At 41.9% G+C, this 11,946-nt stretch overlaps 1 protein-coding gene across 1 annotated transcript in view; it reads right to left on the reverse strand.

Annotated features, from left to right (window-relative positions):
* Nucleotides 1–502: 502 nt before the first annotated feature.
* Nucleotides 503–11,946, reverse strand: part of diras1b (DIRAS family, GTP-binding RAS-like 1b) — a 17,085-nt gene continuing 5,641 nt past the window's right edge. The window contains exons 2-3 of the mRNA XM_031848068.1: nt 7,036–7,377; nt 503–6,635 (exon numbers count right to left, since the gene is read on the reverse strand). Of these exons, the coding sequence (XP_031703928.1) occupies nt 6,348–6,635; nt 7,036–7,344 (597 nt within the window). The 5' untranslated portion in view covers nt 7,345–7,377 and the 3' untranslated portion in view covers nt 503–6,347. The remainder of the gene's footprint in view (nt 6,636–7,035; nt 7,378–11,946) is intronic.

The raw sequence follows: 11,946 nt of genomic DNA on the forward strand, positions 1-11,946 counted from the left end.
CTCTCTCTCTCTCTCTCTCTCTCTCTCTCTCTCTCTCTCTCTCTCTCCTGACATGCTGATGCTAAGCAGGTCTGCTAGAGTTTAGGCTTTCAAACAAAGTATAGCCTTCATTTACTTAAGTATTTCCATGTCTACTCCACCGCAGTTCAGAGGGAAATATTGTAGTTTTTACTCCACTAGAATGTCATTAGTTTTGCAGGTAAGGTATCGAACAAATTGAAATGCTGAACTGACAACATGCGTATAGGGGTGACAAAAAGGAGAGAAATTCAACATGAGGGGGGGACATGAATGTCCTCATGGAGGATTAATCCTCTGGGAACCATGAATGTCTGAATAAAATATCATAGCAATCCATCAAACAGTTGTTGAAACATTTCGGTCTGGACCAAAGTGGTGGGCCGACTGATCGACAGAGCCATCAAACCTTTAGCACAGTTGACGTTGATTCATCATACACCGGTGGTGAGCGGAGCAACATCAAAAAGACAAGAAACACTCCTAAGTTCACATTTTTATTAGGAAAATCATTTTGCAGATTTGATTATTATTATCATCTATATATATATATGTGTGTTATTTTCAGTTATTCAGAGGATGCATCAGCACAGTATATTTTAACAGGAAGACTATTGCTAGAATAAATATCTATACATCATAATAAGTTAAATAAATAAATAAAAAGTCCCAACAGAAAAAAAATAAACTAATAGATTAATTTACAGAAAACAATAAGTGCTCAAAAGAAATGAAAATATTTGCAAAACCGAAGCCTTAAATGCTGCTGAGGAATTTTATTTAAAGAATACAAAGATGATTCACAGTTTGTGTCCTTGTTCTCATGCTGGCTGGAACACCAATCGGGACCATGCAGGAATGAAGGGCCAGAGAGACAGGATAGTACCAAACTATATTACCCACCGAGTCTAAATACCCCACTTTACGCCCCCTGTCAGCAAAAAAACAGCTTGTGAGGATCTGGGTGGATCAGACAAGATGTAAAGGGCTGAGCCGGAGAGGTTAACACGGTCCGTTTTCCACTCATCCTCCAACAACGATTTCCTTCAGATCCTCTGCCCCTGACTCAACAGGACTGTAAACTGCCCTCGTTGGTAGGAATGAGTTAATGGGACATAAGTTAGACTATAAACCAGAACCTTTCCGGTGTATTTATGTTTCACTGACTGTCCTTCGTTTAAGTGTCATAGGGTCCTGTTTCCCATCCTGCTATGGAAGAACACATGTGAACCACACTTCCTCTGCTGTACACCAACGTGCTCTTAAGAACCCAGTTACCTCAGACAAGGTAAGGTGAACTTCACCTTGTCTGAGGTGCTGCCAATGTAGATTCCAATGGAGACCCAAAGTGTTCAATATTAATTGCAATGACATCATGAAATAAATAATCACATGACATTATTTAACCAAAAACTGTGAAATATTCCCAGAAACTCGTTTTAGTATTATTGAATATTATTTTATCTGCAGGACATTTTTATTTCATTCCAGCCATGTGATTGGCTGATGCTTTGGTCTGATTGAGCAGACAGTCAATCACATAACCGGTTGTGCCCTGTTTGTCATGATTGACGAACAAAGACTTAGTGATGAAAAGTGCTGTTATAAAATAAATGTTCATTCGGACAAATAAAAACAGTAAAGCAACATTTGGAAATAAAAACCCTGAAAAAAAAAAAAGATGATCTGCAGTAAGCTCTTATTGTGAAAAGAAACTGGATTTTATAATAACGAGCTGAATTTTAAACATTCATCGTAAATATTTCAGAATTTCATATCTAATATTGGTCACTTTGGGCTTCCGTAGCTTTCCTCTGTTCACTCAATAGGCTATTTATCTTGCAGAGAAATTCATAGGACACTTTAAAAAAAAGTCCAAAGTTTTAACGAGTTCATGACAGCTGGTGAAGTTGACATAAAATCACCAAGTAGCTCCCCTCTGAAGGAAACTCTTAGATTCGCTGAGTTACTTTGAATTGGACACGTTGAAGGAAACACATCTTCCCACAGCATCAATTTCTCTGCACACTCTCCTCTCTGAAATATTATGTCCTTTGAACACTATTTACAACTATCTACAATCAGATGCGAGCAGGGTTGGCCTTCCTTCTGTTTTAGTGCAACTGACTTACACAACACCAAAAACAATTAAATAAAGTCTGAGGTATGAATGTGAAGGAAACTCAACATTTCAGGGGGTGCACAGGTGATTTATGGAGGAGTAGGGCTGACAGTGGTGCCTGTACAACAGTGCAGAGCAGAACAAAAGACAGTGAGAGAATCTGGCTCACTGACAAGGCCTGTGTGAATGTAATATGGGTGAAAAAGAGTGTGTGTGTGTGTGTGTGTGTGTGTGTGTGTGTGTGTGTGTGTGGGTGTAGCTAAGAGCATGCAGTCTGTCTATTTTGCCTCCATGCCCGTTACATACTTGTCTGTGTTTTTTGTAGGCGTGTTAAAGCAGAGCGGGATGACTCATGCAGAAATGTGTAGGCATTCTGCACAGGAAAGCTTCAAATATCTGACAGACGTTTCATAAGGTGGTACAGCACACAAATATGCACACACACACACACGCACACATGCAGGCCAGAGTGAAGGGATGCAAATAGGTGGCTGATTGCGCACATACATGGATGCACTCATGGTCACACGCACAGACACAGACAGCAGCAGTGAGTATGCTTCATTGATAAAGGAGATGAGACAGGCCATGGGAGGACGGGGGCAGAGGTGTCTGTCCTAATTCATGCCAGCATTTAACTCACACAGCCCAAGAAACTCAACGAACGCTCACGCACTTCCCATGCACGCCTCCTCACATGCAAGCACATTTGAATCTTATACAGCCTATAGTTAGTTAACGCACTCCATATTTTCACACTATTTCTAATAATAGTGCAGCCTCTCGCTCAAGCTTGTTGTCCATGCTGCTATTGCACGCTGTGTCATTGTTTTCCCCTCCCTGCTGTATCATATTCCAAGCAGGGACATGAACAACGACAGTCTCCTGTAGACGTCAGCAGAACAACAGATTGCACAAACATGCGCTCGCAAGCTGGCGTTTGCGTGAAGCAACCAGACGTGTCAAGCTCATATTTATGCAGCGTGTGCACCACCGCTGCCGGTATAGCTACACATCAGATCAGGTCAGAACTGTCTGATAGTTTTACAGATAACTTCCAGCTCTTGTTTTTCTAGCTTTTTAACCTCTAGAAGGACACATAAGGTTGGTACATGACAGATATCTCTCCATCCTTCGGGCATCTAAAACGAACCAAGACAAACAATTTCAAATACAACTTGTTTTTTTTTTTCAAAATATGAATTGATGAAATAAAATCAGAAGAGAGAGTACGAGTGAGCATTCCTGGCATCGAACAGGTAAAGGGTAGGTTTTACATTGCTAATGTTGGAGTTTAACAGGACCTCACATTCGTGCAAAGTACAACACATCGATACCAACGGATTCATTCAGCTTTCAAAATGGGAAAAAAAAGGCAACAGCCATGGAGTGGAACCTTTAGTTACATATTCACATTTTGCTAGTATTATCTGATTGATAGATCTGAAGAGTGGATGAGTCAAATACAATATATGATGAGCATCATTATTAATAAGCTGTATATTACAGTACATAGCAACATCGAACCTCCTACTGTAACAACATTTCCTGGTCACAAAGGACTTGTTCCCAGAAAGACAGCGGGTACAGTTTTTCTTTACATGGGTAACATCTTACTTGAAGCTCTTATAAACATGTCAGTCAACTACCATAATATGCTTTATTTACAATAACTACACTATGTTAAATAGTTTTTCTGTGGGCGTGAATAATGCAGGAGGGACATTTTACAATGGTGCTTATAAATGAGGCATTGCTGATTAATAAGCAAGTCTTCAAGTAAAATGTCACCCTAAAGTGCCCAGTTGTTGACTCTGCTGCACACAAAGACAGAGAAGGAGACAGACGGAAACAGTTGCTGTGCTTTTTTTTTTTTTTTCAAAGAGATGGGCACTCAGTAAAAAGGGGCATCATCTGTGTCTTTGGGTTTAACAGTACAGGAGCAGATTATCCTCCAACCAAATTGTTGTTAAAACCGCCTGAGAGATGGAGAAAAGTAGACAAATAATGCCCATCCTCTTTGTCCTATGCGACCTACAATTCTGTGGGGGTTTTGTCGCATCTACGAGCCTCGCGACCACAGCTAACCGGTCACATCCCGATACCCTGTTGTGCAGCAGAACCACAACCTCATTGTGCCATGTACCGGACGAATAAAACACTTTACATCTATATTGAGACGGAGAAGCTACCGGTGATCATGATGCGATTATTTCTCCATGTTTAGGACTGGTGAATAAATGTTGAAGCTGAAAATCGCACAAAGAAGACAAACAAGGAAAACACACAAAAAAAAGAGAAAGAAACACAAATAAATGTACAAATAGATATGTTGGTAAAAAAGTATTGTGCTTTTGGCTGTCCCGTGTAGACTTTGTACAATATTCAGAGCTCCTGCGTGAAAACGGGTGTATTCATGCACTTTGGACATACAGTGGAGCTATTTAATGGCTCCAGGAGGATATTCTGTATTATGTGGAGATCGTTAAAACTTAACATATAGGCAAAAACATGACAAATTACAGTTGTGTGCGTGCACATGTGTGTTTATGATATAAAGTGCAACGTGAGGGCATTGAGGCTGAGTGAGCCCTGTTTGTCTTCATGTAATCAGTCAACAGTGTTACTCAGATTGACTTTTTTCTTTTTTTTTTTACTCTTGCATGAATGCATTTGTGCGCATGCCGTGTGTGTGTAAAAGTGTGTGTGACCCATTCTGTTTCCTGCTTGCCGATGCCTGCATGAGCGTAATGCGAGGTAATGTGACCAAACCAACCAAAGAGGAAACAGAATTTGGTGATTCAGGTCAAACTGAATGATCTGCATGCATCTCTGTGTGCTTTTTATTTAAGGAGGGCTTTTGTTTTTTACTCTTACACAACTTTAAAGAGCATCAAAAAGCAAACAGGCAAGAAAGAAAGGCCAAAGAAGAGAAACGTACACATGAAAAGTGCCAAAGCAAACGGACATTCTTAGCCTCAGAACCAAAAAGCATCCCTTTCGTCTTACCAGCTTGGAAATGATTATCCGAGTGTATCATCCTCGTAGACAAGGCAGACTTGTATTTCTATGTTTGATCAGAGTCCAGCTTCTTTTCATTCAGAGTTATTCTACACTAGATGAGAGTCTTAAAAGGATTGTTGCGTCATATCAGTAGCGTGTGTGCATACCCTTCCGCTGGATGTTACTCCACTTCAGAAGAGGACATTTAGCAGATGAGTTTTTAACATGATGACAGCTTGATGAAGGTTAATTATGGTCTTTTTTAGCTTTCAGAAGGGATGATTAGGAGGAGATGAAAAGACTAAGCTTTAATGCTTCAAACTTCACCCTATTCTTGTGACTGATGTACTGGTTTGGGCAGTGCTTATGTAGACTAGATGGAATATATTGAAATATCCCTTGTTTATTTAGATCAGAGTCCTCAGGAGTGGCTCTGGGATGTAGCTGGGTCGCATGTTTTGTTGCTGATTTAATGTCCGTCACGCTAGCAGTCTCAAAACCTTTGGGTTCTGCACTTTCTAGCATGACAGACACCTCAGTCTCTTAAAATAGTGTTTCTACCAGATGAGTGAGCTTGACGAACTTTGTTGGCTCTGTTACATATACATTACATTTCTCTATATTTGTTATAGTATTTGGGGTGTATGCGAAGGCTGAGGGTGCTGGGATGACGAGGGAGCTGAGCAGGGAGGGAGGGACACTAAATGTTTCGTGTAGATCAGAAACCTTCAGCCTGTTTTCAGGGGATGATGCAGTCTGTGGTATTCATTGCAGGCCAGGGTCTCGATGAGCTTCTCAGCCAGGTTTTGTGGCACTCGGATGACGCAAAAGTCCACACCCACGCTTCTTCCGACCATGGCTGACGTCCACAGGTAATTCATCTGCGACGCGCACGTCTTGATTTTAATCTGCCTCTCAATATTCTGCGTCAGTCCCCCCCTCATCTCTTACTTCTAGCAGAATGCACATGGATGTAAGGTTCGGAACTGAAATCCTGTATGTTTTCAAAATAACTGCCAAGTTGTGTTTGTGAATGCACCAGTCAAACAGAGGAGGATGTGGATGATGAGATTCCTGCTACCTTCCAGACGTTTAGCTCCGAGTGATACGTTTAGTGAGTCCCTCCAATCCCTTGTCTTCCTTATTTCGCTTTTCTCTCCCCCCCCCCCTCAACCTCCACCTCTTGTTTCCTCCTCTCCTGGATTTACATCACGCTGCATTTGCCCTTCAGTCTCTCAGCGCGGGACTGCTTCCCCGAGCGCTTGCCATCGATGTTGAGGCTCATGTTCCTCTTCTTGTCCAGGTTGAGGAGCTCCTGGAAGAGCTCGGTAACGTTGTGGTTGGTCTTGGCCGACGTCTCCATGAAGGCGCACTTCCACTGGTTGGCCTGGGCTTCCCCGTCCTTGGTCTCCACCTCCCGCAGGGTCTCGTCGCTCTTGTTGCCCACAAGCATGATGGGGATGGCCTCGACGTTGCCCTTTATGGCCAAGACCTGCAGAGGAGAAGGAGAACAAGAGGAGAGCTTGTTATGTTCTGGCTGGTGAGAGCACATTATAAACATCCAAAACATTGATTTGGTGGTAATCTTAACATCCAAAGAGAAATATTTATTACACATTATTTAATTGTATTTATCCTTGTTTTATTACACATTTTTAATGATTGTTTGATTTTCTGTAAAGCACAATGTACTGCATTTCATGCCTGAAGTAATCAAAGTAAAAGATTTATCCTGTATTTCCATTCTGTATTTAGTTATAATACGTGTAAAGTTTACAGCACACACTCAGGTACAATCAACCCAGCCATCCACAAACACACACACACACACACACACACACACACACACACACACACACACACACACACACACACACACCATTACTCCCCACCTGTTGGTAAATGGGTTTGAGCTCCTCCAGGGACTGTTTGCTCGTGATGGAGTAGACGAGGATGAAGGCGTGGCCTTTAGAGATGGACAGGCGCTGCATGGCTGGGAACTGGTGGCTCCCTGTGGTGTCGGTGATCTGGAGGGTGCACACGCTCTTATCGCAGCTGATCACCTGACGGTAGGTGTCCTCCACCGTGGGGATGTAGGTGTCCCTGAAGGTGCCCTTCACGAAGCGCAGCACCAGGGAGCTCTTCCCCACTCCCCCTGCCCCGAACACCACCACACGATAGTCGTTGCTCTGCTCCGGCATTCTGCCCCCCTCAGGCTTAAGACAGTGTTACACCTATGATGTCGAGGGTTTGGGGCATGGGGGAGGATGCAGGGGGAGAAGGGAGAGGGGTGGGGAGGAGAGGATAATTATAGCAAAGAGGAATTTTAGCAAATCAGCAGATCACAAAGCAGATGGAGGAACAGGAAGGGGAGCGCTGGTGGGACTCGACCTCAGGCCAGTTGGTGTGAAAGCACTCTAACTATCCTCGCGGTCTGACTGTGAGCCAGACTACAAATTAGAGAGGATGAGGTTGGTGAGGCTCCAAGTGTTTCACCTGACGCAAACATTTCCCTGATCAATACTGTTCGTGGTGTCACAGTTTCTCAGTTTCAACCCCAAAAACATTCCAGCGTTTCCTTATTTATCACTTTTAGCAACTGCAGCAAACCCTGGAAGAGACAGAGAGTCCTTGCAGCACAGGAGAAAAACAATAACATGAACTCATGTATAACACAACACAATCCGATACAGCACACAACAACAACCCTCTAACACAACAACAGAACATTATTAGCGTCACAAAAGCAGCAGATACAGGACTGCTGCATTGGATTACATGAGGCCATATGTGTGTGTGTGTGTGTGTGTGTGACTCTCATGGCCTTGTTTCTGTTTTCAAAAAAAAAAAGAGCATTTAGCTGTTAAAGCTAGGAGTTAACGGAGACCAAAAGAAAGCTAAATGAGGGTGAATATTGTTGTTTAATTCACCAGTTAGACATAAACACAACTCAAAATGAATAATAATTTAACTGCTTGCTAACAAGTTCGGTATATAAAAGGCCAGTGTGAAGGATTTGGCTGACATGAAAATGCAAATTTCCAATGATATGTCAGTTCTGGGTTGGAAAAATGCAGCCGGCTCTGTGAAGAAGCTCCATTCCCCCATAACTATAAACGGCTCATTCAACGATAACAAAAATGAAACAACTCTAATTTTCAGGTGATTATACACTGAAGAAAACATTCTTTTTAATATTACATTATATTTTTGCCAAAAGATCCCCATAAAATGCGTCAGTGTGGTGTTTACAACCCTCAAGGAGCCAAAAACAAATTCACTTAATGCTTGTTTAAGGTACTCCATTTAGAAACCAGTTGTGATTTAAATGATCTGCTGTGCACATGTTGTGGTATACCTAAAAGATATTCCTTCCAGAAATATAGGAATTGAAAACAAATGCCAAGATTAAACACAGTGCACAAAAAAAATAAACTAAAACTCCACATTGAGTGCAGTCAGGCTGTAACATATTACACTATTAAGTAAAAAGAATATGCAGATAAAAACAAAGAATCCCAAAGCTATAATAAACCTGATTTGCAGTGAAGGACCCTACAAATCTCCACTCTCAATGGTACCTGCTGCAGCTCATACATATGCAGCCGAGCAATGTCTTCACACCTAATCCATTACTATCTCTGTAAGTGCCTGTGTCTGCTGAGCATCTGTGCATGATAACGCATTGTATCTGTTGCATTATTTATCAGCTGTGGTTCTAAACTTGCTTTAAGGTCCTATAATAAGATACTCATTCAGTTGTGATCATGTGCGGCTCTCTAAGCTCCAGCTGTAATGAAACAGTAAATTGACATCAATACTAGATGGAATAAGTGGATTTCTGTCACGCTTGCACTGCTGGAATCCACTATTGATGGCAGGGCCTCTGTAATTGCATTGCCAGGTTCTAGATAATATCAGTCAAGGAGTTCAAAAATAAATAGGGATTCAGGGAGTGCCTCTTGAGTTTTATAGTCGATCTATAGCTGCAGTGACGTATCAGAGCGTTTCATTATTCATGCTGCACACACAGCCACCGTTTAATTTGCAGATGAGCTTCTGTCCTCTGCTCATAAGTCTGCAGACTGTGAAGGAACTCTTGTTTAATGGCTCTCCGGAGCCTTCGAAGGATGATACACTTTTTGAGATGGTGAAGGATACTGTCAAAAATCTGTCTAAATGTTGCCTGTCGACAAGATTTTCCAGTGTGGCTGAAGCTTAGAGTCTGAGATAAATGCGTAAACCTGCAATAACTGATTTGATATGGTGAACTGTTAGCAAACAGTTGCTTATTAGTTCTATCCACCTGATAAATGAGAAAAAAAGGTATCAGCTTGAAGCAGCTATAATCAATCATTTCCACACTGATGTACCACATGACAATGTGAAAACAGAGTTTCGGCTGATTGTTTTGATTTTCCGGCCTCTAAGTTAATTTGTTTTTGGTTCACTCTCAAAGCTTTTGGTAGGAGCAGGCAGCTGTTTACTGCACAAAAGCTCTGATTTACCCACTGTGCACTACCTGCTCAGCACCAAACAACAGACAATATAGCGACTAGCTGGTGAACAAAGTGGAGCATTTAACAGCTATGGAGCCAAATATTCCCCACATGAGTCAGTGAAGACCAAAAAAGAGCTAAAAAGAGAGTGAATATTGGTGAACACAAACATAACTCCAAATGAATGCTAATTATTCTCAGTAAAGATCTGCTGAATTTGTAATGAATGACTGCAAGTTGAGAGTAATTGCAGAGATCTGGGAAAACGCCAACGTTGCTACAATAAAGTCAGACGTGGTCACATGCTCAGACAGGCTGTAAAAAAGCTTAAAGTTTAGCCCGATGATGTAAGCCTCTTTATTTTGAGGTAAAGCTAAACGTGAAACATTGTAAATGGCAATAACAATCCCTGCTTGCACAGAGTTTAACTTCCAGGTCAAAGTTGAAACAATAAGTCCATCTATACACTCTAAAGGCTTATTATAGATTGTCTTCTTTTCCTCTTCCAAATAAATTTGGCCAAACAGCAGATTTCTTGCCCTGTCTCACCTATTTGTAGCAGCATAGCTGTGTTCCCAGATCTAAGCAACTTGGTGAGTACAGTGATATCTGTAGAGATTGAAATTATGTCCAACACTACAAAAACAAGACCCAAGTTCTAATAAACCAGAATCATCCTTTTGAACAACTTCTATTGTATTGGTCATTTTACAGTTTACAGGAAGGTATCACAAAAATACAAATTCAACAAAGCCAAATATCTTAAATAAGTATGGACTGGTATTGTTTCTGTGTTTTAAAGCTGATATGACGATGCGTCTGTGATCACATGCTAGCTCTTAAAACTGATATGCTTGAAAATATTCCTTCTGTATCTCTTTCCTCTTAATTTATGCATCTTGAAAATGTTTCTCTTTGAGCTGGTCCCCTTTCTCCCCCGTCTCCTGCTCGCTAACTCCCCAGGCCTCCATGCTGTTTGATCAATAAACTAAGGCCGCCGCTGTGGTTTTGATCGATGGGGCTCGTCTGTCTGGGTCCTGTCAGTCTGTCATCCTTCCTCGCTCGGTGCCTGTTGGTTCTTTTGGGGATTTCAGCTCCACAACAACGATCCTGCTCATCAAAACCTTCCTCCGCTCCCTCCTGTCTTTCACCTGAACTAAAATTAGCTGCCTCCCTGCCTCTGTCAGCAGCTATAACTGCACACACAGGTGCAACCTCCCAGTGACACGCATACACATGAAAGCACACACACACACACACACACACACAATCTGTACTTCGGCTCCATCAACATTTTGTCCTTGACACCAGGCCTCTGAGATTAACGACACTGCTCCAAAATGCAAGCTGTCTCTCTCCCTTTCCGCCTCATCTTTTGTTTTATTTGAAATGAGAGGACTGCAGTTTCTTAATGAATTAATGGTATACTATAAATGTATCTTTGGCAGTGCAGCCAAACTCCATTAGCAAATAGCTTTGGCACAGACCAAACAGACCTCCTCTACTCTCAGTCAGAAAATAGACGCAAGGCAGCCGTCTCCAGTCGTTTATTTCACAGAGCAAGCAAGGAAATGTCACCTTTAGCAAAAATATGCACATAATTTCCCTCAAGAGAGCTACTTACGCAGGAGCACAAAGGAAGCGCATTAACCAAAAACAAACACGATGCCATTCAACAGATCAAGAGCGCGATTAAATAGACACCCACAAAGCGGTCCCATGGTGTCTTGTTGAGAAAGCCGCGGACACTGGAATGCTGAGGATACACGGCTATTTGGAGTTTTACGGGATCAAAAGATTTTCGCCTCGAGGTTGTCTGAAATATTATGGCCACTCACACATACACACCATGTCTGAAACCTGCACAAAGTTTGTGAACATGTGTGCGTGCGTGTGTCTGTGCAGTCAAGCAAAAGATTCCCTGTTCCCTGTGCACACATCAGCGCAAGTGTTTCAAGTGTGCGTGTAGCAAGTGTGCATTTTTTTAGCAAGAGCAATTTAAAGACCCAGGCTTTTTCATTAGGTGTGAGCAGGCTGTGGAAATTGAATTGATAGATTTAGATACAGTCTCACACATTCAGTCACGCTGCTCTCTCACTGCGTTCACACCTGCTAACAGAACACACAACTGAAAACGCTCTCATGTGCTTATTTTAAAATCTTTCATAAGCTGTTGGAGTTAATGTAAGAATTATGAATGTGAAAGAGTTTATCTGTCACTGTACTAAAAGAGAGAGGATAAGCCCTAACATGTTCCTGTGTGTGTGTGTGTGTGTGTGTGTGTGTGTGTGTGTGTGTGTGTGT

The sequence above is a fragment of the Anarrhichthys ocellatus genome, unplaced genomic scaffold, assembly GCF_004355925.1.
Source record: "Anarrhichthys ocellatus isolate YVR2014 unplaced genomic scaffold, GSC_Weel_1.0 scaffold7, whole genome shotgun sequence".
Taxonomy (NCBI): domain Eukaryota; kingdom Metazoa; phylum Chordata; class Actinopteri; order Perciformes; family Anarhichadidae; genus Anarrhichthys; species Anarrhichthys ocellatus.